General features: G+C 42.0%; 1 protein-coding gene across 2 annotated transcripts in view; it reads left to right on the top strand.

The window, feature by feature from the left end:
- The first annotated feature begins 263 nt into the window (after window positions 1-263).
- LOC140491397 (eosinophil peroxidase-like) overlaps window positions 264-27,226 on the top strand; it is a 43,551-nt gene continuing 16,588 nt past the window's right edge. For both annotated transcript variants that reach the window (XM_072589515.1, XM_072589514.1), the window contains exons 1-10: window positions 264-288; window positions 2,299-2,372; window positions 8,798-8,891; window positions 10,058-10,233; window positions 10,957-11,089; window positions 16,505-16,634; window positions 17,587-17,793; window positions 19,207-19,561; window positions 21,309-21,469; window positions 23,623-23,881. In XM_072589515.1, coding sequence (XP_072445616.1) covers window positions 2,300-2,372; window positions 8,798-8,891; window positions 10,058-10,233; window positions 10,957-11,089; window positions 16,505-16,634; window positions 17,587-17,793; window positions 19,207-19,561; window positions 21,309-21,469; window positions 23,623-23,881 — 1,588 coding nt within the window. In that variant the 5' untranslated portion in view covers window positions 264-288; window position 2,299. The remainder of the gene's footprint in view (window positions 289-2,298; window positions 2,373-8,797; window positions 8,892-10,057; window positions 10,234-10,956; window positions 11,090-16,504; window positions 16,635-17,586; window positions 17,794-19,206; window positions 19,562-21,308; window positions 21,470-23,622; window positions 23,882-27,226) is intronic.

The raw sequence follows: 27,226 nt of genomic DNA, 5'->3' as shown, positions 1-27,226 counted from the left end.
ATCCACTTATACCTAATCTGCTAAATGTTGGTGCTGCAAGTGTTAAGGATCTTTGGCATTTCACTACAATTTCTTTTCATGAATTGCATCTGTTTAAAGAAAAAAAACATCCTCATTCCAATGAGATCAATGATAACATATCTTTCAAAGTTGAAATTAATTTTAGATTTGCTTAGAATCTGGTCAAACTAGGATGTATCCTCCTTTTATGCAAATAGTTATACAATAGGAATGACTTATAAACCAGGGTTTCAGAACGATCCCACCAGAGGTGTTGGAGGTTTGAAGGTGAGTGTCATCTGATTATGAGAGATTCATTGTATTTGGGAAACTCTGATTGCTTGTCATTTTCCTTTTGAATATTTGAAGATTTGATATTCAGATACTTACTATTCTGAATTAATTCTTCATTTAAGTATGTTTTTACTCTTAAGTATAGAAATTATTTGTTCTTCTTCAACTAGCCAGTGCCTTTTGTTGTGTTCTCCTTTATTCTTCTGATCACCCTTTACATGTCACTGTTTAGTCTTGGAATCATCTGAGGAAATGCTTATATTTTCTCTCTCCAGAACTGTTAAAAGTCTATTTTACTCTTGATTTCTCCTGTAATTTGATCATGCATTTAGCAAATTATTTGCTTAGAAATTTATTTATCCTGCATACTCAGAGTTATGTCTTGAAAGATCCTGCACTCATCATTAAACCCCAGAAGCATTTTTAATAGTTTCTTTGAGTTTTACCCTTTTAATGTTAAATACCTGGCTCCTGGTCTTAGGTACCTCTGACTATCCAGTCAAGTTCAACTTGATCAATCTTTGAATGTGCTCCCTCATGGGTGGGACAACTTACAAGTCTTGAAGCAAATTGTTTGGGAAGGGACGATCAACTGTGAGAATGTGCAGAACAATGTTGAAAGAGACAATGCTCAAAGAAAGGATGCTGCTTGTGCAAATCAGTTTGTTTTACAAATTGTCATAAAATGTTCTCTTAGAGTCATAGAGTCATAGAGATGTACAACATGGAAACAAACCTGTCCATGCCGACCAGATATCCAAATCCAATCTAGTCCCACCTGCCAGCACCCGGCCCATATCTCTCCAAACCCTTCCTATTCATATACCCATCCAAATGCCTCTTAAATGTTGCAATTGTACCAGCCTCCACCACATCCTCTGGCAGCTCATTCCATACACGTACCACCCTCTGCGTGAAAAAGTTGCACCTTAGGTCTCTTTTATATCTTTCCCCTCTCACCCTAAACCTTGCCCTGGGTCTCTTTTTTTTAAGTAATTTGGTCTAATTTGTCACTTATCTCAATATTTACTGCTGTCCCCAACAGCTCGAAATCTTTGTTCAACAGTGACATTACCTCTGATAGATAGCAATAGCATGAAAGTATGCTCTTGAAAGAAGTTGGAATTAGGTGGGGTTGTTGATGTTGATGCCAGACATATTTTCCTATTCACAAGCTAGAAAGAAAAATAATAAACTTTAAATACATAACCTCTGAGTCTTAAAAGGTTTGTCAATAGAATACAATTTCAATGACATTGACATTGTCAAGTTGTTTTCAGACTTCTAATCCAGTAATTAATAGACCTTACATTTCATTCTTGTCATTTAATTTGCAAGAGAACCCCATGACCATTTTACTGAAGCTCTCTATTAGTAATATTGTTAAGGTGTAGTTAGTTGGAAAATACATTCTTTGTTTCTGGAGATAAATAGCTAAAAATGAAATGTCAGTGCTTTGCAAATAATCCAAGTTACATGTGTACATGTTTGTACCTATTTGTCTTGACATGTTTCTATGTATGTGTGTGCTGTGGTGTGTCTGCTTCTAAAGGGTGGCATGGTGACTCAGTGGTTAGCACTGTTGCCTCATAGCACCACAGACCTGGGCTCAAATCCAGCCTTGGGTGACGGGGTCTATGTTGAGTTTGCACGTTCTCCTGTGGCTGTGTGGCTTTCCTCCCACACTCCAAACGTATGCAGGTTAGGGGAATTGGCCATGATAGATTTCCTTGTAGTGTTCAGGGACGTGTAGGTTAGTCCAGAGGAAATGTATTATAATAGATTAAGGGAATGGGTCTGGATGGGTTCACCTTTAGATTTCAGTGTGGACTTATTGGGCTAATTGTCCTGCTTCCACACTGTTGGGGTTCTTAAAAAATGTCAATCTGCACTGGGAAACATGGATGGCCTTGCAGAAATGTTCACTTTATATCTTCAAGTTTTACTATATCAGTGATCTGTATGTACAATCCCTGACACATTGTCTGAATGTGGATCTTTCAGAATGGCACCTCTGTGGTCTGTGTACGTGCTCCTCACTGCACTTGTCCTGCTTCAGAATTTTAAAGCTCATGCAGGTAAGAGTCTAAACTAACAATTCACATCATTAACATTTAGCATGGTACAGTCGGACAAATTGCCAATGACACAAAGATTGGAGGTGCCGTTGATTGTATCAAGGGCGTTTGCAGACTATAATAAGACATTGACAGAATGCAGAGCTGGGCTGAGAAATGGCAGATGGTGTTCAACCTGGATAAAAGCAAGTGATGCATTTTGGAAGGTTGAACTTGAATACTGGATATAGGATTAAAGACAGGATTCTTGGCAGGTGGAGGAACAGCGGGATTTTAGTGTTCAAGTGCATAGATCCCTCAAATTTGCCACTCAAGTGGATAGGGTTGTTAAGAAAGCATTTAGTGTTTTGGCTTTCATTAACAGGGGAATCGAGTTTAAGAGCCGCGAGGTTTTGCTGCAGCTCCCTGGTCAGACCACACTTGGAATATGGTGTCCAGTTCTGGTTGCCCTACTATAGGAAAGGTGCAGAGGCTTTGGAGAGGGTACAAAGAAGGTTTACCAGGATGCTGCCTGGACTGGAGGGCATGTCTTACAAAGAAAGATTAACTAAATTCGGACTTTTCTCTCTGGAGAGAAGGGGGAATAGAGGTGACCTCATTGAGATATACAAGGTAATGAGTGGCTTGGATAGAGTCGAAAGCCAGAGACCTTTCCCCAGGGCAGGATTGACTGTCACAAGGGATCACGGTTTTAAGGTGTTAGGAGGAAGATATAGAGGAGACGTCAGAGATAGGTTTTTTTATGCAGAGAGTTGTGAATGCATGGAACACGTTGCCAGCGGTGGTGGTGGAAGCAGAGTCACTAGGGACATTTAAGTGACTGCTGGACATGTACATGGACAGCAGTGAATTGAGGGATGTATATGTTAGGTTATTTTATTTTAGATTAGGATTAATCCTAGGCACAACATTGTGGGTCGAAGGGCGTGTTCTGTGCGGTACTTTTCTACGTTCTATGTTCTAAACTGAGCCCAATTCTTCATATTTGCCTCACTTTGCCTCAGGCGAAATCAGGTGTGCAACAGTTTCTGTGTCCTGTGGGAAATGGCTTAGGGAAGTGGACGAGCAAATGTAAGAAGACTACTGTGTTAATGGGATAGAATAGCCTCTTAATAATCAAAATTAAACAAATGCAAAGTTTTTCTTGACAGGACATGCTAATGGAAATTTCTCACTATAAGTAAAGTTGAAGCAAAGACATGAACAGTTGTGCCAAAAATAATACATGATAATGAGGGGATTTAATCTGACTCGAATGATATTCTTATTTATTTCTTAAATTTTAAAGGTTTTAAATAAAGATATTTATGGCATTGGTCAGTTTAGTAATGAGTCATATTAACTTCTGCAAAATTCGGATCCATTAGATGTTTCACTCAAGTAAAATGTAAGCTACATTCAAGCTTGGAGTTTCTTTCTGCAAGCAAAAGTAATGTGTACCCAGGATGTGAAGAACTGATATTTTTAATCAACTTATTCAGACACAGATCTGGTACAAGAGAGGAAACCCTTGAATCCTCACTTTCTAGTCCAGAGCGTGGACAATATAACTGCACTGCAAGTCTCCAGGAAGATGAAATGGATATGTCAAGATGGAATTATCTGAAGTTACCACACAAGCTGAACAGGATCATAACTCATGATGAGATAATAAATATAAATCGCCAATTGATTAGTTATTTCAATACCTTAACCTCCAACATCACGACACTGAATATGACTAACAGGAAACGAGCAGTTTATCAGAACTTTTACAGAAAGGCAGCAGATCAATTGAATGCTTTAATGCATCGCTCATTTCTGTTTTCAAATGACTGCTGGTCAATTAATTAATTATTATAACAGAGCAGGAATTGTTTGCATGACTTCAATGACTGCGGGTTACCTGCTTGATATACCCAGTGCTTACGAATTAACTAAATTCAAATTAATTTTGAATGAATTTACAGCAAATGCTACAACAGGAGAAACAAGCATGGGTCAATGCGTTCAATTAGTTTGTATTCTGCAGGAGAGAGGAACATGTGCAGAAGGGAAGAATTGTGATTGATAGCGTAAAGGGGAGACGGTTGTGATTGATAGTGTGACAGGAAGGGGCTTTAACTGACAGTACATGGAGGAACTGTGCTGTCATTGACAGGGTGGAGTTGTCATTTAGAGGGTGAGACTGGGGCTGACATTGAGGGGGAGACAGTGAGGCTATAATTGTTAGATGAGAGAAGAAGTTCACTAATCAGCAGTGCAGGCAAGAGGTGTTGTAATTTTTTTATTCAGTCATGAGATGTGGATTTTGCTGAGGAAAGGATATATCTTCCATTACCATTGAGAAGGTAATGATGAGCTTCTTTCTTGGTGAAGGAAGTTATTTCCAGATTTTGACCCAATGACAGTGAAGGAACAGTGATAAATTTCCAAGTCAGGGTGTTGTGTGGCTTGGAGAGGAACTTTCAGATGATGGTGTTCCCCTGTATCTATTGACCTTGTCCTTCTGGATATAATAGATATGGATTTGGAAGATGCTGTCTAAGAAGTCTTGGTGAATTTCTACAGTTCCTCTGGTAGATGGCACACACTGCTGTTAATATGTATCAGTGGTACAGGAAATGAACATCAATGGTTGTGAATGTGGTGCCAATGAAGTGTGCTGCTTTGGTCTGGATAGTCTTGAGCTTCTTGAGTGTTTATAGAGCTGCATCCATCCAGGCAAATGGGGATTATTCCATCACACTTTTCACTTATGTCTTTTGGACGCTTGTTAGTTCTGAAAGCTATGAAAAAATACAGGGCAAGATTAAACAGAAAAAGAAAGCCTATGATAGTCACAAAAAAAACTTAACACTGCAGAAAGCCTATAGGAATACAGACAGCACAGGGATTAAGTTTAAAAAAAAAGGAAATCAGAGCAAGGGCATGTAAAAATATTAGCCATCAAGACAAATGAAAACCTAAAAAAGATGTTTTACTAGCATATAAAGAGCAAGAGGCTAGTTAAGGAAAAAGTGGGACCTATCAGAGGTGAAGAAGGAAACTTGTGTGAAGGTGCAGAGATTATGGGAAGAACTTTAAATCAATATTTTGTCTCTATATTCACAAGGGAAAGGGATGATGCAGATATGGTAATCCAAGAGGAGTAGTGTGAAATATTGGACAAGGTAATAACAATACAAGAGGAAGTGTTAAAGGAATTGGAATCCTTGAAAGTGGATAAATTGCCAGGGCTGAATAGATTATTGCCTAGAATATTGAAGAAGGTCAGGAAGGAAATAACAGATGCTGTGAGGATTATTTTCTAAACTTCAATAGATGCAGGTGAGGTGTCGGGGGACTGGAGGAATGCAAATGTGTTCCATTGTTTATAAAAGGTACAATGGAAATGCCAATAAATTAGAGACCATTTAATCTTACTTCAGCAGTGGACAAATTGTTAGAATCAATCCTGAGAGATTGGATAAACTATCACTTAGAAAGGCATGTACTAGTCAGCTCCTGTGAAGGGAAGGTCATGCTTTATAAATCTGATTGATCATCCTTCTCACACACTCAAAGAATTCAATGAGAGTAGTGCAGAAATGAATTTTAGTAAAGCATTTGACAAGGTTCAAAATGGCAGACTGGCCAAAAAGGTAAAAGCCCACAGGACAAACAGTAATATGTCAAATTGAATCCAAAGTCAACTTAAATTCAAATTCAATTCAACTTAATAACAGAAAAAAAAGGATAATGTTCGATGGCTGCCCTTGCAAATGTAAAGCTGTTTCAAATAGTGCTCCATAGAGCTCAGTGTTGGCACCCTTGCTGTTTGTTTTATACATTAACGATTTGGATTTGAACATAAGGAACACAATTGGGAAATTTGCAGGCTACAGCGAAATTGTTCCAAAATTATATAGGTGGGTTGGTGGAGAGGGCAGGAAAGTGGCAGATGGTGTTCAATTCAGATAAGTGTGAGGTAGGTCCAGCAGTAAACCAGAAATACACAATAAATGGGAATATACTGAGAGGCGTAGATGAAGTGCATGCAAGTGCACAGGTCCTTCAAGGTAACAGGACAAGTAGGTAAGGTTGTAATGAAGGTAGGTAAAAACAATGACTGCAGATGCTGGAAACCAGATTCTGGATTAGTGGTGCTGGAGGAGCACAGCAGTTCAGGCAGCATCCAAGGAGCAGTAAAATCAACATTTCGGGCAAAAGCCCTTCATCAGGAATATAGCCAGAGAGCCTGAAGCATGGAGAGATAAGCTAGAGGAGGGTGGGGGGTGGGGAGAAAGTAGCATAGAGTACAATAGGTGAGTGGGGGAGGGGATGAAGGTGATAAGTCGGGGCGGGAGGAGGGTGGAGTGGATAGGTGGAAAAGAAGATAGGCAGGTAGGACAAAGCATGGGGACAGTGCTGAGCTGGAAGTTTGGAACTAGGGTGAGGTGGGGGAAGGGGAAATGAGGAAACTGTTGAAGTCCACATTGATGCCCTGGGGTTGAAGTGTTCCGAGGCGGAAGATGAGGCGTTCTTCCTCCAGGTGTCTGGTGGTGAGGGAGAGACGGTGAAGGAGGCCCAGGACCTGAATATCCTCAGCAGAGTGGGAGGGGGAGTTGAAATGTTGGGCCACAGGGCGGTGTGGTTGATTAGTGCGGGTGTCCTGGAGATGTTCCCTAAAGCGCTCTGCTAGGAGGCATCCAGTCTCCCCAATGTAGAGGAGACCGCATCGGGAGCAACGGATACAATAAATGATATTGGTGGATGTGCAGGTAAAATTTTGATGGATCTGGAAGGCTCCTTTAGGGCCTTGGATAGAGGTGAGGGAGGAGGTGTGGGTGCAGGTTTTGCAGTTCCTGCGGTGGCAGGGGAAGTTGCCAGGATGGGAGGGTGGGTTGTAGGGGGACGTGGACCTGACCAGGTAGTCACGGAGGGAACGGTCTTTGTGGAAGGCGGAAAGGGGTGGGAAGGGAAATTATCCCTGGTGGTGGGGTCTGTTTGGAGGTGGCGGAAATGTCAGCAGATGATTTGGTTTATGTGAAGGTTGGTAGGGTGGAAGGTGAGCACCAGGGGCGTTCTGCCCTTGTTACAGTTGGAGGGGTGGGGTCTGAGGGCGGAGGTGCGGGATGTGGACGAGATGCGTTGGAGGGCATCTTTAACCACGTGGGAAGGGAAATTGCGGTCTCTAAAGAAGGAGGCCATCTGGTGTGTTCTGTGGTGGAATTGGTCCTCCTGGGAGCAGATACGACAGAGGCTGAGGAATTGGGAATACGGGATGGCATTTTTGCAGGAGGTGGGGTGGGAAGAGGTGTAATCCAGGTAGCTGTGGGAGTCGGTGGGTTTGTAAAAAATGTCAGTGTCCAGTCGGTCATCATTAATGGAGGCTGTGGGAGGTTGTAATGAAGGTATATGGAATGATCTCTTTTATTAGCAGAGATATAGAATACAAACCTCAGGATATAATGAAGAAACTATGGAAGACACTGCTGAGGCCACAGCTGGAGTATTGTGTGCAGATCTGGTCACCACTCACACGAAGGACGTAATTGCCTGGAGAGAGTGCAGAGAAGATTTTCTAAGGTGTTGCCAGGGCTGAAGAATTGTAGCTATGATGAGTGATTGGAGAGTTTGGGATTGTTTTCCTTGGAACAGAGAAGACTGAGGGGTGATGGTGATATATAAAATTGTGAAAGCTAGAATAGACTGGAGGAAACTGTTTCCCTTCCCAGTGAGTTCAAAAATGAGAGTCATTGATTCAAACTGAGTGGCAGAAGGATTTGAGGGGATGTGAGGTGTAGGTTTCTTTATGTAAAGGGAGATGGGTATTTGGAATTCACTGCAGAGCTAGTGGTGGAGGCAGAGACCCTAAACTCTTTTAAAGAGTACCCAGATTTGCACTTTAACTGCTTTAAACTGCAGTGCTTTGGGCCATGTACAAGAAGATGATATTAGAAAGGGCACTTGGGTGTCTTTGGGTTGGCATGGACAAGATGGTCCAAATGCTATCCTTCTGGGCTGTACCATTTTAATGATTCTAATACTTAAATAATTGTTGAGAGTGAGGCAATCACAATGTTTTGGGAGAGTAGTTGTAGCAGAGAATACGGGTGAAGGATATGGCTTAATATGTACAAAGCTTCTATTTAACTTTGACTGTGCGTCTATATCCTCTCCTGTCCCTCTATCAATGGGATTTTAAGATGTACCCAACCATTTTCTTTAAATGATGGAGATTGTTCCCAAATTACTTTTGTTTAATTTTCTAACACTGTAGATTAAAGAAGAAAGTAAAAGTATTTCAGTACATTAACAGGTTGTTAGTTTCACTTTAACAGTTTTACAATACTTCCATGTATTCAGCTTTTCACTCAATCCTTCCATCCCTTTTATTCGAAGAATGCTTTTATGTCCCTACTGACACCGTGTGACTGAGAGGTGTTGTGTTTCTACTGTAGATGACGACAAACCCTTGGGCAGTCCATTTGTACAAAGAGCTGTACGGGAAGCCATTGAACTGGTGGACAAAGCGTACAAGGAGACCAGAGTTAGGTGGGTTCTTTGCTTATGTAACAGTGGTGTTCTCCATAAAGAGCTCAACTCCTTAAATTTATATGGAATAAGGGCCATCATATTTGCAATGCAAAGAACATCTATTTTGTGAAGAGCAAATTTCAGTAGAGACTGTCAATTTGAAATAAAGAACATGTTGAAAATACTCAGCAGGTATGGCAGCTTTTGTACAGAGAGAAAAAGTGAATATTTCATGTCTGCCATCTTTGATCAGTTTTTTGGTGTGCTAATTCACTCAAAGATCTGGTATTGTGCTAATTGACTAACCTTATTCTGGGCCTATAAACCTGAGCTCTGGCCACTCCAGGTGGCAGAAACAGTTTATTTGCAACATTTAAAGAACTATACACATTTTTGTAATATCATGCTACATTCATATATGACCAAAGCAAAACGTACCTATTCTACTCATCCTCTTCTCAAAGCACATGCTAGGATTCAAATTAGTGTGCCTTTATTACAGCATTTTTCCGTCATTAATGAAGTGAAAAATGCATGGTTCTCCAGCTGCTATTAAAGCAAGACCTCTACAATATTACAATGCAACCCCTTAGGACAAAATGCCAGCATACAACTTCCCTTCCCTATTGTATAGTGTTGATACAGTACTACGTTAAAGCTGCAATTTGTAACGTTCACGTGAAACTGCCATATTGAGCAGCATTAGTAGATGGAGATAGAAGAAAAGCCGGAGCTAGAATAGAAAAGCTATCACTAAAATATCTAGATTGTTTAATTCTACAATATTAAATGCTCATCTCTCTCAAGTCCAAAGAATCCGGAATCAGTCAAAAACCTCACAATTTGTTTGTTGTACTTTCTATTCGTCATTCTCTCGGGTACCTAAATCCCTCTGAGTGCCAACATAATTCTCACCTTTTAATACAAAGCCTTATACAATTGCTTTACCTATTGCTGCCTTATTTCCAACCACCTTGCAGCTTGCTTTAGTCCCCAGCTTTGTATCATCAGAAAACTTGCATATAGCGCACACATGCTCTTATCCAAGCCACTGGTCAGTGAGTGGATCTCCATCACTGACTTTAAACACTGAGCTTGTTCGTTGTAACATGCGATAGCTGTAGTCTGAGTCAGGATCTGAATCCCTCATTATCTCTGTCTGAACTGAGTCTATTATTTTCCAGCCAAAAACAGCAGCTAAGCAAAAGATCCTTGAAGCCTTCTGACCTCCTTCGTTTCTTCAAACACCCAGTGGCAACAACCAGGGTTGCTGTGCGGTCAGCAGAGTACATGGAAAACACACTGCGCCTCATTCAGCAGCATGTCCACCGAGTCCACAAACGCTCACTGAATGCAACAGGTCAGTTAGAGAACAAGGGACTGGGACCTGGAGCAGATACAGATGGGCTTCCATTGGCCTAGTCTCCTCCTTCTATCGTTCCCAGTGAATGATGGGTTGGTTTTAGAAATCCCTGTGATTTTACAAATCCATAACAAACTGAGCTATGTGAGGATGATTCAGTAAAGCCGGGTTTGCAGGAGGATGGTGCAGGCAGGGGTCAGGGTGAGTGTGAGCCAGGGCGGAACAGCGCTGGTGATTGAATTCAGTAAACCGAGAGGCAATATCCTGTCTGACCTTCAGCAGCTCACCCTGCATTTTAACGGATTGCTTCTTGTGTCAGATACCTGTCCCAGTGTTCTGCAGTCAGTCTGTCCCATCCTTTCAGCAGGAGCAGGATCAAGGTGGATTTCCTGGCTATCATCTCTAGCTGTTGACCAATGTGAGAGGCTGTACTCTAATAAACATCTCCGGAAGCAGCCTGTTTGGGAGCTGGGGAAAGTCTCTCATACATAGTTATGTGAATCAGAGATCAAATCCCCAGTGGTGCAACCAGCAAACCACACAGTGGCACAAAGCAACAGACAGAACATGGAGTGTTGTGAATGTCTGCACCGTTATCTAACCAAGAATTTACCAACTATAAATACGGGGACTCCTATTGAACTGGTTATTTAAATGGTGTAATTAACAAGTGAATTTCTCAGAGATCAGAACTGGTTAACGACTGTGTGTTTCCTCCAGATTTATTAACAGCGGCTGACCTGGATACCATTGCACGTGTCACAGGCTGTCTGGCCATACGTCAACCTCCAATATGTAAAGACGACTGTTTTACAGACCGATACAGGACTTTCACCTCTGTGTGCAACAACAGGTAGGAACTGATGCTGCTAGTGACCATTTTGTTAAGTTCCAAGAAGGACCAGGAAGTCAAAATATTTAACAGGTGGAGCTGAACACGTGAGTCCAATCACATGATATAATGATGCCATCTGGTCTAACCTTGCTGTCCGTTTACTCAACAGACAGTAAAGTTAGGCCAAACCCTTTTCACCCAAAATGGCAGATGACATCATTATATCACATGAATGGACCCTTAAAGTGACAGTCCAACAAACACACACAAACATTCAACATTCCCCCCCCACACACACACACACACACACACCCCACTTTACATTAGAGATTCCTGCAATGAAAATATCCACGATATTGACAATCATGTAGACCACACTTGCTAGGTAAGATGTTCTAGAAGATGTCAATTCCTGTGTGGCTGTCAGTGTTCTTCATGTGTCTATTTATTTTTCTCATTGACTTAGACATCATCTGTCACTGTCCTTTTCCTGAAACCACTGAATATTTGAACAGTGTTGTGCTATTCTTCACTAAGTTACTGAATTGACAAATGGCCAGTGTTTAATAGTGGGAGCTTTATGAAGGAGATGTCTATTTTAAAGGCATCAAGGTTAAACTACCCTGCTCCCATGCAAAATGTTCAATGATGTCATCAGTACGTCATGTGAGTGGACTTTTGAAGGGACAGTCCACCAAATGTACACACTGGATTGGTCCCCTGTAGACAAGAGACGTTGTAGTGTGGAAAAGACATTCAGATCAACTCTTCAAAACAATGCACCAGAGATAACATCAGTTGAAGATCTACAGATTATGTGTGAAATAGAAACCTGGATCCAGCTGACAATGCAATAGCAACACCTGAGGGAGGCATTTGGTGAATGCATTTCTTTATCTTCATTCTAATTAACATGTGTTGATAAACTGTGAACTATGAGCACACACAAAAGACCATGAAGAAAGCTATGCTCTTCTGAATAAAGGAAGTGAGTGTGTCCCATTTCTGTCATTTCTGCAGGGGATGGTCAATATTCTTTTATCATGTGGTGATTGGATGATGTTTTCTCATACACTTGCAAAGGACAGGTCTACAACTGGTCAGCAGCAGCTTCAGAAGCCAGCACAAAGTAATAACAGGTTCCAGCCTACACATGCTGCAAACTGAAGGCATCTTCAGACTCTGCCATATTTCAGGCTTCAGACAAAGCAACTTGCATTGATATAGTGGCCTTAACATGGAAAACTATCCCAAAGTGTCACATAGAAGTATACTGAAAGAAAATGGATAAAATGCGTTGAGGTTGAAGGATTGTCAATTTGAAGAGTATGTTTCAAGCGTGGATTCTGAGATAACAACATCCTTTCAGCAGCAGATGAACTGATAGAGGGGAAAAGACAGATAAGATTGCAGAGTGGCTTGTCATTGTGAAGACAAGTTTCAAAAATATAGATTCAAAGTTCCTCAGGCTTTTCTGGGCAAAGGCAGACCATTGAAGCCAGACAAGGGACCTGCTTTCATAGAAGCAAAGCAAGCATATGTCATAGAGCTGTATGGCATGGAAACAACTCCTCCAAGCTGCTCAGATCTAGATACAAGAATAAAGTTAGCTGATATCCCTATGTTTGTTGACAATCATATTAATCAGCAACATCTCGGTGAATAAGAAGAGATTCTTCAGGGACTCTGGAAATAATGAGTCTAGGATTTGGAAGTGCTAGGCCACTGAACAGTTCCTCCTTCTGAGCTGTGCAGTCTCCATTTTTAATTTATTTTCATCTCCTAACATTTTTAATCTCTCTCTCTCCCCGTCAGATGAATATCCAATATTATCTCTATTGTTGCAGTTGTTTTTACAAATTATGCCTTCCACATTTGCGTTAAGGATTATTTTTACCTTAATACCTTAATCCCAAGGCTAAGAAACATATAAAATGTCTTTTGCCTCTCCTAAATTAACAGCTATAAACGATAAGCAACAGAAGCAAGAAGAGGCTGTTTGTTTCCTCAGGCCTGTCAACCATTCAAAAAAGTCATGACTGATATACCACAAGCCTCAACTCCTCTAACATAGCTTCTCATTGCCCTGAACTCCTGATATTATAAAATTCCATCCAATCCTTCTTTAAGTACTTCGAAGGATTTTGCCTCAACAGCTCTCTGCAATTGAGACTTCCAGGCATTCACTATTGTCCAGGAGAAAACATTCCTTTACATCCACTTTAGTTTATATGATTCCCCTTATTCTGTAAACATATTGCCTAGTTAAAGATAGCCCCATAAGTGGAAACATTTTCTCTCCAACCATTCTGTCAAGGCCCCTCAGAATCTTGTATATTTAAATAAGATCGTTCTCCTAAATATTAATGATTAACAGTCTAACATGTTTTGTCATTCCTGATAAGTCAACCCATTCATCCCAGGAACTGCCAGTTAAATTTGTTTTGAATTGTCTCCAGTGCCAATAATTCCTTCCTTAAAAATGGGAACCAAAATTGTACACAGTTCTCTAGGTAAATTGAATTGAATTGAGTTTATTGTCACGTGTACCGAGGCACAGTGAAAAGCGTTGTCTTGTGAGCAATACAGGCAGATCACAGAGTTAAGTAGCACAGATAGAAATTATTGGTAATCAACGGCAAAATCAAAACACAGGTACAGGCAAATGCTAAGAGTTTATGAGTCCATTCGGTAGTCTAACAACAGTAGGGTACAAACTATTTCGAAACCAGCTGGTGCATGTGTTCGGGCGTCTGTACCTTCTCTCCGATGTAAAAAAGCATTGCCAGGGTGAGATGGATCTTTGAGAATGCTGCCGGCCTTTCCTTGACAGCGGGACTGGTAGATGGATTCTATAGATGGAAGGTTGGCCTTTGTTATTGTCCAGGCCGAGTTCACCACTCTCTGCAACCGTGTCCAATCTTGAATGGTACAGTTGCCATACCAGGTGTGGCCTCAACAGAACGCTGTATGCTTATAACAAGTTTTACCTTATTTTTAAACTCCAACCCCTCAGCAATAAAGACCAAAATTCCATTTGCCTTCTTAAGTACTTTCAGCTCCTGCATGCTAACTTCTTGTATTTCATGTTCGAGAACATCCAGATTGCCCCACCCAGCCCTGCACTGAACCTTTCTGATGTCTCTCTCTGTCTTCCATGTAAGTAACAGTCTGCTTTTCAGCTCTTCCTCACAAAGTGAATGGCCTCACACTTTCTTAAATTGGACTCCATCTGCCAGCTTTTTGCCCACTTGCTCAGTCTATCTCTATCCCCAAGCAGATTATAGGGCCCCTCAAAGATCAGCAAGGCGGCCTTTGTGTGGAGCCGCAGAAAATGGGGGAAATACGAAATGAGTATTTTGCATCAATATTTACTATGGAAAAGGATTTGGGAGATATAGACTGTAGGGAAATAGACGGTGACATCCTGCAAAATGTCAAGATTACAGAAGAGGAAGTGCTGGATGTCTTGAAACGGTAAAGCTGGATAAATCCCCAGGACCAGATCAGATGTACTCTAGAACCCTGTGGGAAGCTAGGGAAGTGATTGCTGGGCCTCTTGCTGAGATATTTGTATCATCGATAGTCACAGGTGAGGTGCCGGAAGACTGAAGGTTGGCAAACGTGGTGCCACTGTTTAAGAATGGTAGTAAAGACAAGCCAGGGAACTATAGACCAGTGAACCTGACCTCGGTGGTGAGCAAGTTGTTGGAGGGAATCCTTAGGGTCGGGATGTACATGTATTTGGAAAGGCAAGGACTGATTTGGGATAGTCAACACAGCTTTGTGCGTGGGAAGTCATGTCTCACAAACTTGATTGAGTTTTTTGAAGAAGTAACAAAGAGGATTGATGAGGGCAGAGCGGTAGATGTGATCTGTATGGACTTCAGGAAGGCGTTCGACAAGGTTCCCCATGGGAGACTGATTAGTAAGGTTAGATCTCACTGAATACAGGGAGAACTAGCCATTTGGATTCAGAACTGGCTCAAAGATAGAAAACAGAGGGTGGTGGTGGAGAGTTGTTTTTCAGACTGGAGGCCTGCGTCCTCTACTTTTTGTCATTTACATAAATGGTTTGGATGCGAGCATAAGAGGTACAGTCAGTAAGTTTGCAGATGACACCAAAATTGGAGGTGTAGTGGACAGCGAAGAGGGTTACCTCAGATTACAACAGGATCTTGATCAGATGGGCCAATGGGCTAAGAATTGGCAGATAGAGTTTAATTCAGATAAATGTGAGGTGCTGCATTTTGGGAAAGCAAATCTTAGCAGGACTTAAACACTTAATGGTAAGGTCCTAGGGAGTGTTGCTGAACAAAGAGACCTTGGAGTGCAGGTTCATTGCTCCTTGAAAGTGGAGTCGCAGGATAGTGAAGAAGGCATTTGGTATGTTTTCCTTTATTGGTCAGCATATTGAGTACAAGAGTTGGGAGGTCATGTTGTGGCTGTACAGGACATTGGTTAGGCCACTGTTGGAATATTGAGTGCAATTCTAGTCTCCTTCCTATCAGAAAGATGTTGTGAATGTTGAAAGGGTTCAGAAAAGATTTACAATGATGTTGCCAGGGTTGGAGGATTTGAGCTATAGGGAGAGGTTGAACAGGCTGGGGCTGTTTTCCCTGGAGCATCGGAGGCTGAGGGGTGACCTTATAGAGGTTTACAAAATTATGAGGGACATGGATAGGATAAATAGACCTGGGGTGGGGGAGTCCAGAACTAGAGGGCATAGGTTTCGGGTGAGAGGGGAAAGATATAAAAGAGACCTAAGGGGCAACTTTTTCACACAGAGGGTGGTACGTGTATGGAATGAGCTGCCAGAGGAAGTGGTGGAGGCTGGTATAATTGCAACATTTAAGAGGCTGTTGGATGGGTATATGAATAGGAAGGTTTTGGAGGGATATGGGCCAGCTGCTGGCAGGTGGGACTAGATTGGGTTGGGATATCTGGTTGGCATGGGCGGGTTGGACCGAAGGGTCTGTTTCCATGCTGTACATCTCTATGACTCTATGTGTGGCCAATATTCCCCCATGAGGTGAGTTTTGGATCTATCTCTGTTTTGAGTATCAGTTTGTAAGTGGCTGGAAAGGACCAGTTGCTAATTGGTTCCCTGTTCTCCACCCAAGGTGACTGCCCTTTTTAATGAAACCAGTGGAAAAGGAGGATAGGTGAGGTGGGTAATCCTTCCCAAAATAACAACTGGCCCTGAGCTGTTTAGATCAGGGACAATAATCATTTACGACTTTTACTTAATGCCATTATTTGTTAACTATTATGTTAATTGAAAGAAAATTCCTGCAGAAAATGTCGAACAGCCACTTGCTGTCAGTCCTTTACTGCGATATTGTTTGTGCCAGTTCCCCTCAAGCTAATTTCTTCTTTTGGATCAGGTGCCTTTGCGTCAAGAAATGAATGTTTTGTTTTCCTGATTTCCAGGAGGAAACCTCGCCTGGGATCATCCCACACTCCATTCACCCGATGGCTCCCACCTCACTATGAAGATGGGTTTTCACTTCCACTGGGCTGGACTCCAGGCAGACAAGTATCAAGATTCCCTCTGCCACTGGTAACTATTCATACATCAGAGAGAAATAAATCTGGTTCACTGAAAAATCTACTCTCAAATGTATTGAACCCCACCTTCCAGGAAACAGGCAGTGGGTGTGCTAATACAGTGTCCTTTCACTTAGCAATAAATCCAATCCAGTAAGATGGAATGAAGCTCATTTTTTTTGTCATTCTTTAGCATTCTTTAACAAGTTGTCTCTGTATGGAAAAAGCCCAGTTCCTAAAGGGCACGGCCACAAAATAATGTGCTGCTTCTTAATGCAGTGCAAACTAGGTGCAGGTTTGTAGCCACACTTAGAAAGACTGTTGTATGAAGAGATGCACAAATGACCTTGAATAAAAGCCAACTGTGAGCTATCTTTGGAGCTGTATCTTTAGAGGGTTGGCTAGATTAATTCCAGTGATGAAAGACTTGTCTTACAAAGAGACAATGAGCAATTTAGGCCTATATTCACCAGAGTTTAGGAGAATGAGAGGCAATCTATAAGATGCGAAAGTAGATGTTTACCCCTTATGGGACAATCAAGAATGAGAGTTCATAGTTTTAGGCTAAGATGTGGCAGATTTAAAAGCAATGTGGATTGCTTTTCTCTAAGTGCCATGAATCTGTGGAATTCACTAACCAGAGTGCCGTGGTTGCTAAAACACTGTGCAAATTTGGGGAAGAGTTGGACACATTTTTAATTAGTAATGTGCTAAAAGGTTATGGGCAGTGGGCACAAAATGAGACCAGCCATGGTTGATTAAATGAGAGTGCAGGCTTGAGAGGTTGAATTGCCTGTTCGCAATTTTTATATTTTTATTACCAGAAAGAACAGTATGTTTAATCAATGTCCCCTTAGTTGCAAACATATCACAGAGGGTCAAACATAATGATGATATAAAGATGGTGTGATGATAGATTAATCTTTGTCCTGTTTTCCTGTAATGAACACTTTCTGCTTCTCCAGGTTCGTGATGTGTCCAATAAAATCTTGAGAACACGCAATGAAGACGTGGTCAATGATTTAGAGGTCACTCACTTGTTTATGCAGTGGGGTCAATGGATTGATCACGATATGAGCTTAAGCCCTCATTCTGGCAGCATCCAGACCTTCAATGATGGCATTGACTGTGAAAGAACCTGTGTTCAAAGAAATCCCTGTTTCCCAATACGGGTGAGAGCTCTGTTCAACTTCATTCTGAAATAGTGTTTGAGTTTTTGCTCTGTTTTCCTGACCACAATGAAAAAGTCCTGGATCAATAATCTATCCAAGTATTCTTGGACAAAATTATCCCACAAACACAAAACGCACCCGTGACCAAATTGTGTGTTTTTATGGGAATAGTTGAAGGATTATTTTCATTAGGTGAGAGGATGAAATGGGCTTAAAATTTCTCCTTGTGTTGTTAAGGAGACAGTGTTGAATTATATTACATCTTAAGGAGGTCCCATCTTATTTTTCTCAAGATGAGTTCCTTAACTCTTTACTCATCTGTCAAAGCTGGTAGAAGATTCTGCAATTGGATTTGAATCAGGAAGGGAGAGCAGTTGGGATCAGTGAAGATTGGTTTGGAGCATGATATTTCACTTTAGCTGTGCAGTCAGGGGACCAGATATGTTTCCAGGCTTCACATTTCAGAAAGACACCTTTAATAATGTATTGTCTTAGAAATGTAGAAACATTAAAAATGGGCAGACCAGAGGGAGGCTATTTAGCTGTCATATCTGTACTGGTCAAAAAAAGTAACATTGCGTTATCACATTTTCCAATTCTATATCTTTTCACCTTCAAGCACACATTTTATAAAAAGAACAGTGAGGGCTTTCTGCCTCTACCACTCTTTCAGACAGTATGTTCCACATCCCCAGTACTCTGTGGGGCTGCAGACCCCTCCTCAACTGCCTTCTCATCATCATTTGGCACTGGCTATTCACCTCTCTGTAAAACAAAACTGATCCTTCTTATCCACTCTATGCAGGACCCTCCAAGTGTTATTTACTTCAAAGTAAGCCACCTTGTCATTTGCAGCTTGCTAGTGTGATGAGCCAACTATAAGCCTCTGGTTCCTGAGGGCAGCTGATGTCTCTTAGCCAACTGACAGAGAGGTAGAGTGACTCTTATTTCTATGTGGTGAAGGTTTCGTGCCACTTTGAGGCATGGGCACCGTGGACAGAATTTAAAATTTACAACCTATAATAGTCAGTATACCTCCAGCGGGTAGTAAGTGTCTGCCATATTGAAGCTTTGCACCAGAAAAAACTGTTTCTGAATGTCTGATCCTACTGACTCCAGACAGATTATTTTCTTCCAATTTACATTCACAATGTGTTCCAAACTCAGGGATCAGTTCCATAATTTGTCTGGTTTTTGAAGGCAAGTAATACCAACAGCATGAGTTCAGTTGTCAGGCTAACAACCATAAAGGTCCTCCCTTCAATGAGCTGTGGGAACTCACATGTTATACTTACTACCAGTCATCTCTCTCTGTGATGAGTCAGCAGTCCTGTGCTCCTCTTGGACTTTCTATTCCTCTGGATGTATTTATAATTAATTATGTTTGACAGATTTCTGCACCTTTCCTGACAGATCCCTCGAGGTGACACAAGAATCAAGAACCAGCGTATATGCTTGCCATTCATCCGGTCAGCTCCTGCGTGTGGCAGCGGTGAGCTGGGCTCATTATTTGGAGATGTCAACACTCGGCAGCAGATGAACGTGCTTACATCTTTCATTGATGTGAATGAAGTCTATGGCAGCACGGACTGTTTGGCCAACAAACTCAGAAACCTCACTAATGAACTTGGCCTGTTGGCTGTCAACGAGGAATTCTCTGACAATGGACGAGAATATTTACCATTTAACACCATTTCAAGCAACCTTTGTGGAAGAATGGGGGAAAGTTGTTTCACCAATGAAAATTCAACTCCGTGTTTTATAGCTGGTGAGTAACAGTTGGATTTAGAAATCCTGTCTCAAGTCATTTTTGTATGGGGCATTCTTTTTACATACACAGATCCAGCTTTATTATTGTTTAACACACATCACAGGAATTTACATATAAAGGTAATAGGCAATAGTGATGCAAAAGTTGGTTGATTAACTAGAAATGAACACCAAAGCTTCCAACTTGATGATTGTGTGCACTTACTGAGCTTCAAGAACAGCAGTCATCATATTGACAAAAATACAGATAGAGACACGGTGGCACAGTGGTTAGCACTGCTGCCTCACAGCGCCAATGACCCGGGTTTAATTCCTGCCTCAGGCGACTAACTGTGTGGAGTTTCCTCTGGGTGCTCTGGTTTCCTCCCACAGTCCAAAAATGTGCAGGTTAGGTGGATTGGCCACGCTAAGTTGCCCATAGTGTTCGGAGAAGGGGTAAATGTAGGGGAATGGGTCTGGGTGGGTTGCGCTTTGGCAGTTCGGTGTGGACTTGTTGGGCCGAAGGGCCTGTTTCCACACTGTAAGTAATCTAATCTAAGGCATCAATTTCTAGGATATGTCCCCAAATTTCCACAGTGGTTCTGCTGTTCTCTCTCTCTCTATATATACATATACATTTCAGTTTTTAACTCTGTCTTAGTAGCCTGTGTAGAATCTCAGAAATATCCACTGCATGAGTGTTCCTCAAGTGATTAAAAAGTCAGCCAATCGGATTGCAGAGTAAGTAAACTTTGAGGTATCAGAAATTGCCTCAGCTAGATGTTGGTAAGGCAGATACGCTGGAGTGGATTGAGGGCAGGGCCAGGAATGACATTAACAACAGCAGCACACCTATTCCCCATTGCTATGCATTATCACCAAAACAATTAGCTGCAGGTTACACAGAGATCACAGGGCTTTGTGGCAAAAAGGGCCAAAAAGTCTGGGTTCAAATCCTAACAGTTCTGGGTGTGTCATAACGCTTGTGCACGTTGACTAAAAATAATTCTGATTCTTCACTACTTTGGGACAGGGACTGAAAACAGACATTTCACATCCTCTTTATATATTTGAGGAATCTAATGTCAGAATTAAGATAATATCAAGAGAAAGTCTACAGATTCCAAGCTAATCTGGCATCAAGTATGTTGTGACACTGTTAGGACCTAGGTCTGATGCTTTGGCATGAATGCTGTGATGACACTTTACACCAAGAGAGGGTCTAAAGATCAAATGTCAGTTCTACATTTCTCCAAGATATATCCAGTCTCAATCCCACAGCAGAGTTCCTTCTTTCTGAGTGCAATGATAGCAGTGTGAAGAAACAAGTGATGTGGTAGCCTGGTGTGGAGAATAAACTGTATGCCAAAGAAAAGGAAGGGATGACACCTAACGACAATAAAAACAGGAAAGATGACTCAAAACTAGAGGAAAGAAAGGGAGCGATTTCTAACACGGGATTTTACTGTGATTGTTATAGAGGTTGAGTAAGCCACATCATAAAACAGATGGGATAACCCACCTTAAACTTTGCTAAGGATGATTCATTGTTGTTCTATTGAATGGGTAGCACCATCTGGTTGTTAGAATGGAATGTATAATGCTGTCTGAGGTTCAATCTTGTGCTTCCTTAAATCCCTGGATTTCTTGATCTTCCTGAACCATCTAATCTATACTCAAGTGACTGTTCTTTTGGATATTTCTCTATGTCTCTGTCTCTATCATTAACAAGACAATGGTGAGCCCAACACTGATCCTGTTCACAGGGGATGTACGTGTCAATGAACAACTGGGGGTATTAACCTTCCATACAGTGTTTCTCCGGGAACACAATCGTTTAGCGAGAGAGTTGAAGAAAATGAACCCTCACTGGAGCGGAGATACAACCTATCAGGAAGCGAGAAAAATCCTGGGAGCTTTTCAGCAGGTACAGAGAAAATATCTCGGGTAACATCACGGTAATTCAACTCTCTAACTAAATTCCAAATCCCATCATAGCAAGTTGTGTGGACTGAATTTAATATATTTGTTCTAAATAGCAGACACTATTTTTATTTTTAAAATCTATCCTTCAAAAAGCAATCCTGTTTCCTTCTCCAAGGTTGAATTACATGTGATATTAGCCCTACACCATGTCATAGAGTCATAGAGTCCTCCAACACGGAGACAGGCCTTTTGGCCCAAACTGGTCCATGCGGACCAAAATGTCTGCCCATGCTAACCCCATTTCTCTGAACTTGGCCCATATCCGTCCTGATGAAGGGCTTTTGCCCGAAACATTGATTTACCTACTCCTTGGATGCTGCCTGACGTGCTGTGCTTTTCCAGCACCATTCTAATCTAGACTCTGATCTCCAGCATCTGGAGTCCTCACTTTTGCTATGCCATATCCTTCTAATCCTTTCCTATCCATATAGTTGTCCAAATGCCTTTTAAATGTTGCTCACGTACCTGCCTCAACCACTTCTGCTGGCGGCTCATTCCATACTCATGCCATCCTCTGTGTACAAAACATTACTCCTCAGGTTCCCTTTCATTCTTTCCCCTGTAACCTCTAGTTGCCCTCGTCATTGATTCCCCACGTCTGGGAAAAAGACTGAGTGCATGCCTCTCACAACATTATACACTTCAGAAGGTGCCCCCTCAGTCTTGACTCTAAAGAGAAAAGTGTTAGCTTGTCCAACCTCTCTCTATAATTCAGACCATTGAGTCCTGGCAACATCCTTGTGCATTTCTTCTGCACTCTTTCCACTTTAGTAACATCCTTCTTACAGCAGGGTGAGCAAAACTAAATACAATACTCCAAAAGCAGCCTCACAATGTCCTGTACAATTGCAACATAATTTCCCAACTTCTATACTCAGTGCCTTGACTGATGAAGGCCAGTGTGTCAAAAGCCTTCTTCACTGCCCTGTCCACCAGTGGATGGGTCTTTGTATTTCCAACAAAGGGTTGTAATGCTGCCATGCCTAATTTGCCCACATCCTGATCTAACTCAGTACTGAAGAGTATGGTCACCTGGACATTGGTGGAAGCTGCAAGGAAAGCAATCAAGAAAGAAGATTTATGTACTTAATAATATAAACTAAAGAACGCCAGATGCTGGAGATCTGAAACAGAAATAGAAATTGCTGGAGAAACTCTGGCAGCATCTGTGGGAAGAAAGCAGAGCTAACATTTTGACTGAGTTCTAATGAAGAGTCACTGGACTTGAAACATTCACTCTGCTCTCTTCCCACAGATGCTGCCAAATCTGCTGAGTTTTACCAGCAATTTCCGATTTTGATTCATGAAGTTACGTTCATTCACTTTGAAAGAACACTACTGCAGCTGACCTTTTATGAGAAATATGAACAGAATTGGCAAAACTCAGCTAAGCACGTTGCTCATCTTGTTGAAATGTTGAAATCTGAGGAGTTGTTTCTTCAACGTGAAGAGTCAGAAGGAAAGCCGTGAGAAATGGTCAGTGGGTTTTGGCTAAAATTCCTACAGGAAGGAACGTAAGGGGGAGCAAAGGGGTGCCCTCCTCACACTACCCCCTCCCCTACCCACGCTTGTTCTGGCAGTATGGATGTCTGACCCCCCCCCCCCCCCCCCCCACCTCCCACCCAACCCGTGTTCAGACTCTATGGAGGCCCTGATCTTCCCCACCCCGCACCATGTTCACACAGTGGGGAGGCCCTGATCTCCCCCCCCCTCCACACTCCCACCCCTCCATGTTCAGACAGCGGGAGAGGCCCTGTGCACACCCTCATGTTCGGTCAGTGGTGAGGCCCTGATCTGGGGTCACACAGCGAGTTAAATTCAGATGATTGCTTCGTACTGTGGTAAGTATTTAACCAAATGAGACTGATTCACATGAGCATCTTGCGGTAAAGGCCAATTTGCAGTCCTTCTCACTCCCACACCTCAGCAATGGTGAAAACACGAATCCTTCTCTCTGTGCCAGAGCTGTAACCATTTAATATCCAGTGGCAAATAGATCATTTGTTAATGCTCTTAATGGTCCCTGTTAAATGGATTATTTTTACATCTCGTTGTACTGATTTTTTAAAATGTTCTCGTTTCTCACTGCTACAGATAATAAACCACAGAGACTATGTTCCCCTGGTAATTGGAGACGAGGCAACAATGAAATATCTCTCACCTTATGAAGGCTATGATGAATCTATCGATCCTGGTATTGCCAATGTAGTCGCAACAGCAGCTTTCCGTTTCGGACATCTCAGCATTCAGCCAAAGCTATTCCGCGTTGATGAAAACTACCAGGAACACCCACAATTTAAAAGCCTTGACCTGCACCAGGCTTTCTTCACTCCCTGGAGACTGATCAAGGAAGGTCGGTAACAATTTTTAATATGACGGCAGCAATCTCATCCTGAGAGATTGCAGTGCGACTGAGAGCAGCTTTCCACTGACCAAGTAGTCCTGTGTTTCTTTTTGAGCTGAATATTTTTCCTTGCTATATCTGCCCCAGCCGTAGGCAGGAATAACACATCCAGAGTAAACTGTTCCTTTCCAGGTTTTTAATTTGGGGACACATATTCTCACGGACACAGCAGAAAGGCAGTTGCATAAGAAACGGAGCTGGTCAAAGGGAGAGGGAAATATCCACCAGATACAGCCTCAAAGAGTGTGGTGCTGGAAAAGCACAGCCGGTCCGGCAGCCTCCGAGGAGCAGGAGAGTCAACATTTCGAGCATAAGCTCTTCATCAGCATCAATGTCTGATGAAGAGCTTATGCTTGAAATGTCGACTGTCCTGCTCCTCGGATGCTGTCTGACCTCGGCTGTGCTTTTCCAGCACCACACTCTTCAACTCTGATCTCCAGCATCTCCCAGATACAGTCTCAACCTTGGGTCCATTTAACTGCTCACCTCCCAGAGGATCGAGGGATCATCATAAAGGTGGGGATGTGGGGGGAGGGAGGGGGGGGAGGTGTGAGGTGGGGCAAGAGGAGAACTGAAATGAGGAAAAGCCTTTACTTTAGGTTTCTTTGGTCTGCCTCACATCACTGCACATCTTCACAGCACTGTGGTTAGCACTGGTCCAGTGGTTAGCACTGCTGCCTCACAGCGCCAGGGTCCTGGGTTTGATTCCACCCTCGGGCGACTGTCTGTGTGGAGTTTGCACATTCTTCCTGTGTCTATGGGGGTTTCCTCCTACACTCACAAAGATGTGCAGGTTAGATGAATTGGTCATGCTAAGTTGCCAAAAAAAAACTTTCTATTTCCCAAACTCAACCCTGAGAAATAAATGCTACATTCTTCCTTCCCACAACCCCATGATCATCCAAATCTGACATCTGGATTTGATATGCAATTAGATATGCCCCCTATGTCCCTTCTGGAATTCTATTGTTCCCGTGCTTTTTGGGAAAGGATGATGTAGACATGAAGAAGAAAAAGAGAGTGCAAAAGGCAACACCTAACCTGTAAATATGTGCGCCACAGCTTCTACAGAGAACAAAGGACATTTCCTAGATGTTGGTCTTCCCTCTACACTATTCATGTCAATTGGTGGAACTTGGAGAAAGTGAGGACTGCAGATGCTGGAGATCAGAGCTTAAAAATGTGTTGCTGGAAAAACGCAGCAGGCCAGGCAGCATCAAAGGAGCAGGAGAATCGATGTTTCGGGCATAAGCCCTTCTTCAGGAATTGGTGGAACTTGACTTGTCACCTCTGTTCACAAGTGGTGCTGCACTGTCTTTGGCTATGAAGATTGTGTTTTTCAATTGTTCAATTGTCTGATATTTGATTATTTATTTTGTTTGACGTTTCACTGTTCTCTGAGCTGTCAGTGAAGTGTAGTGACTGATCATCGATAAACTCATCAGTTCACCACATCATGTCCAGCTTCAGAGCAGAAGTGTGACATCATTTAGTGTAGATCTACTGTGCAAACATGGAAGCCATTACAACGTATTGGGGAATGAATGTTGGTAGTTAAAGCTGCCTGTGATAAACTATAAAATTAAAGCATATGCGACTGGGTTAGTGTACTGGCATGGATACAGAACTAGCTGGTAGGCAGAAAACGATGTGTAATTTTCTGAGTGGTAGTCATTGACTAGTGGAGTGTCTTTGGGATCAGTGCTTGGACCCTAGCTATTCACAATATATATTAATGATTTAGATGCGGGAACTAAATGTAATATCTCCAAGTCATCCAAGACTCAAATCTGGGTGATAATACCCACTACCCACACTGAATGTGAAGGACCATTGATTTTCAATTTTGGAAAATTCCACATAATACGCCAAGTGAGGTCACAGCAAGGCCCTATATAAGTGCCTTGTATAGAAAGACATGCGTACTTCTGAATTCTCACCCTCTCACTATGAATGCCAATGTACCATTTGCCAACCTCACTGCCTGCTGTACCTGCATGTTTGCTTCCAATGACTAGTGCGCAAGGGCACTCAGGACTCATTGTACCTTCCCCTTCCCAATCAATTGCAAAGTCTGTCGACTTGAACACCCCAGTCCTGAAGAAGAGTTACATCCAAAACGTGGACTTCTCCACCTTCTGATGATGCCTGCCTTGCTGTATTCTTCTAGCCTCCTGCCTGTCTCCCTGATTTTGCTACCAAAGTGGATAACCTCACAGTTATCCACATTATACTGCATCTGCCATGCATTTACTCACTCAGTCAACTTAGCCAAGTCACACTGAAGCTTCTCTACATGCTTCTCATAGATCACCCTCTCACCCAGATTTGAGTCTTGGATGACTTGGAGATATTACATTTAGTTCCCTCATCTAAATCATTAGTATATATTGTGAATACCTAGGGCCCAAGCATTGATCCCGAAGACACTCCACTAGTCAATGACTGCCACTCAGAAAATTATCCATTTATTCTTACACATCGTTTGCTGCCTACCAGCTAGTTTTGTATCCATACCAGTACACTACCCCAGTCGCATATGGTTTAATTTTACATGCTAATCTCTTATGAGGGACCCTATCAAAAGCCTTCTGAAAGTCTAAACAAACCACATCCATTGACTCCCCCTTATTCACCCTGTCAGTTACAACCTCAAAATTCTGGTAGGTTTTGTCAAGCATAATTTTCCATTTGTGAATCCATGCTGAAGCTGTCCAATCATATCACTGTTTTCCAAGTGCTCTGCTGCTAAATCTTTGAGAATGGACTGTAGCATTTTCCATTGTACCAATATCGGGCTAACTGTTCCATAACTCTGTTCCTGCCTACCACCTTTTTAAAATAGTCAGTTACATTAGCTACCCTCCAATCAATAGGAACTGTTTCAGAGACTGTAGAATCTTGAAAGATGATCACAAACTCCAATCCATGAATCTCTAACATTGACAACCTTCATATGTCAATTATAAGAAAGGACACTCCAAGTTTTAATGAAAGACTTGTTTACATATATTTTTGTTTATGATTGTTTAATTTATGATGAGATCTTTTAGTTTTACAAGAGAGAAAAGTTGAAGTGTCAGAAGTCAATTGTACATTGCTTCTTGTCCTCTTAGTTATTAGTCAAGTTGGGTTGTGGTGACTGAGAGAGAGAAACGAAACTGAAAGATGCAACTGGAGTCTTCTGATGCAGACACTTCAGAACAATCTAGTTCAGGGTTAGAAACTGATGTATGTCACTTCTTCATATTCCAAGGCATAAAACATCCAGAAGTGCAAAGACAGCACTTGAAT

This window comes from Chiloscyllium punctatum, chromosome 19 (genome assembly GCF_047496795.1).
Source record: "Chiloscyllium punctatum isolate Juve2018m chromosome 19, sChiPun1.3, whole genome shotgun sequence".
In the NCBI taxonomy this organism is placed as follows: Eukaryota; Metazoa; Chordata; class Chondrichthyes; order Orectolobiformes; family Hemiscylliidae; genus Chiloscyllium; species Chiloscyllium punctatum.
The sequence above is the reverse complement of the archived record's forward strand: the minus strand, read 5'-3'. Positions and strand labels throughout refer to the sequence as shown.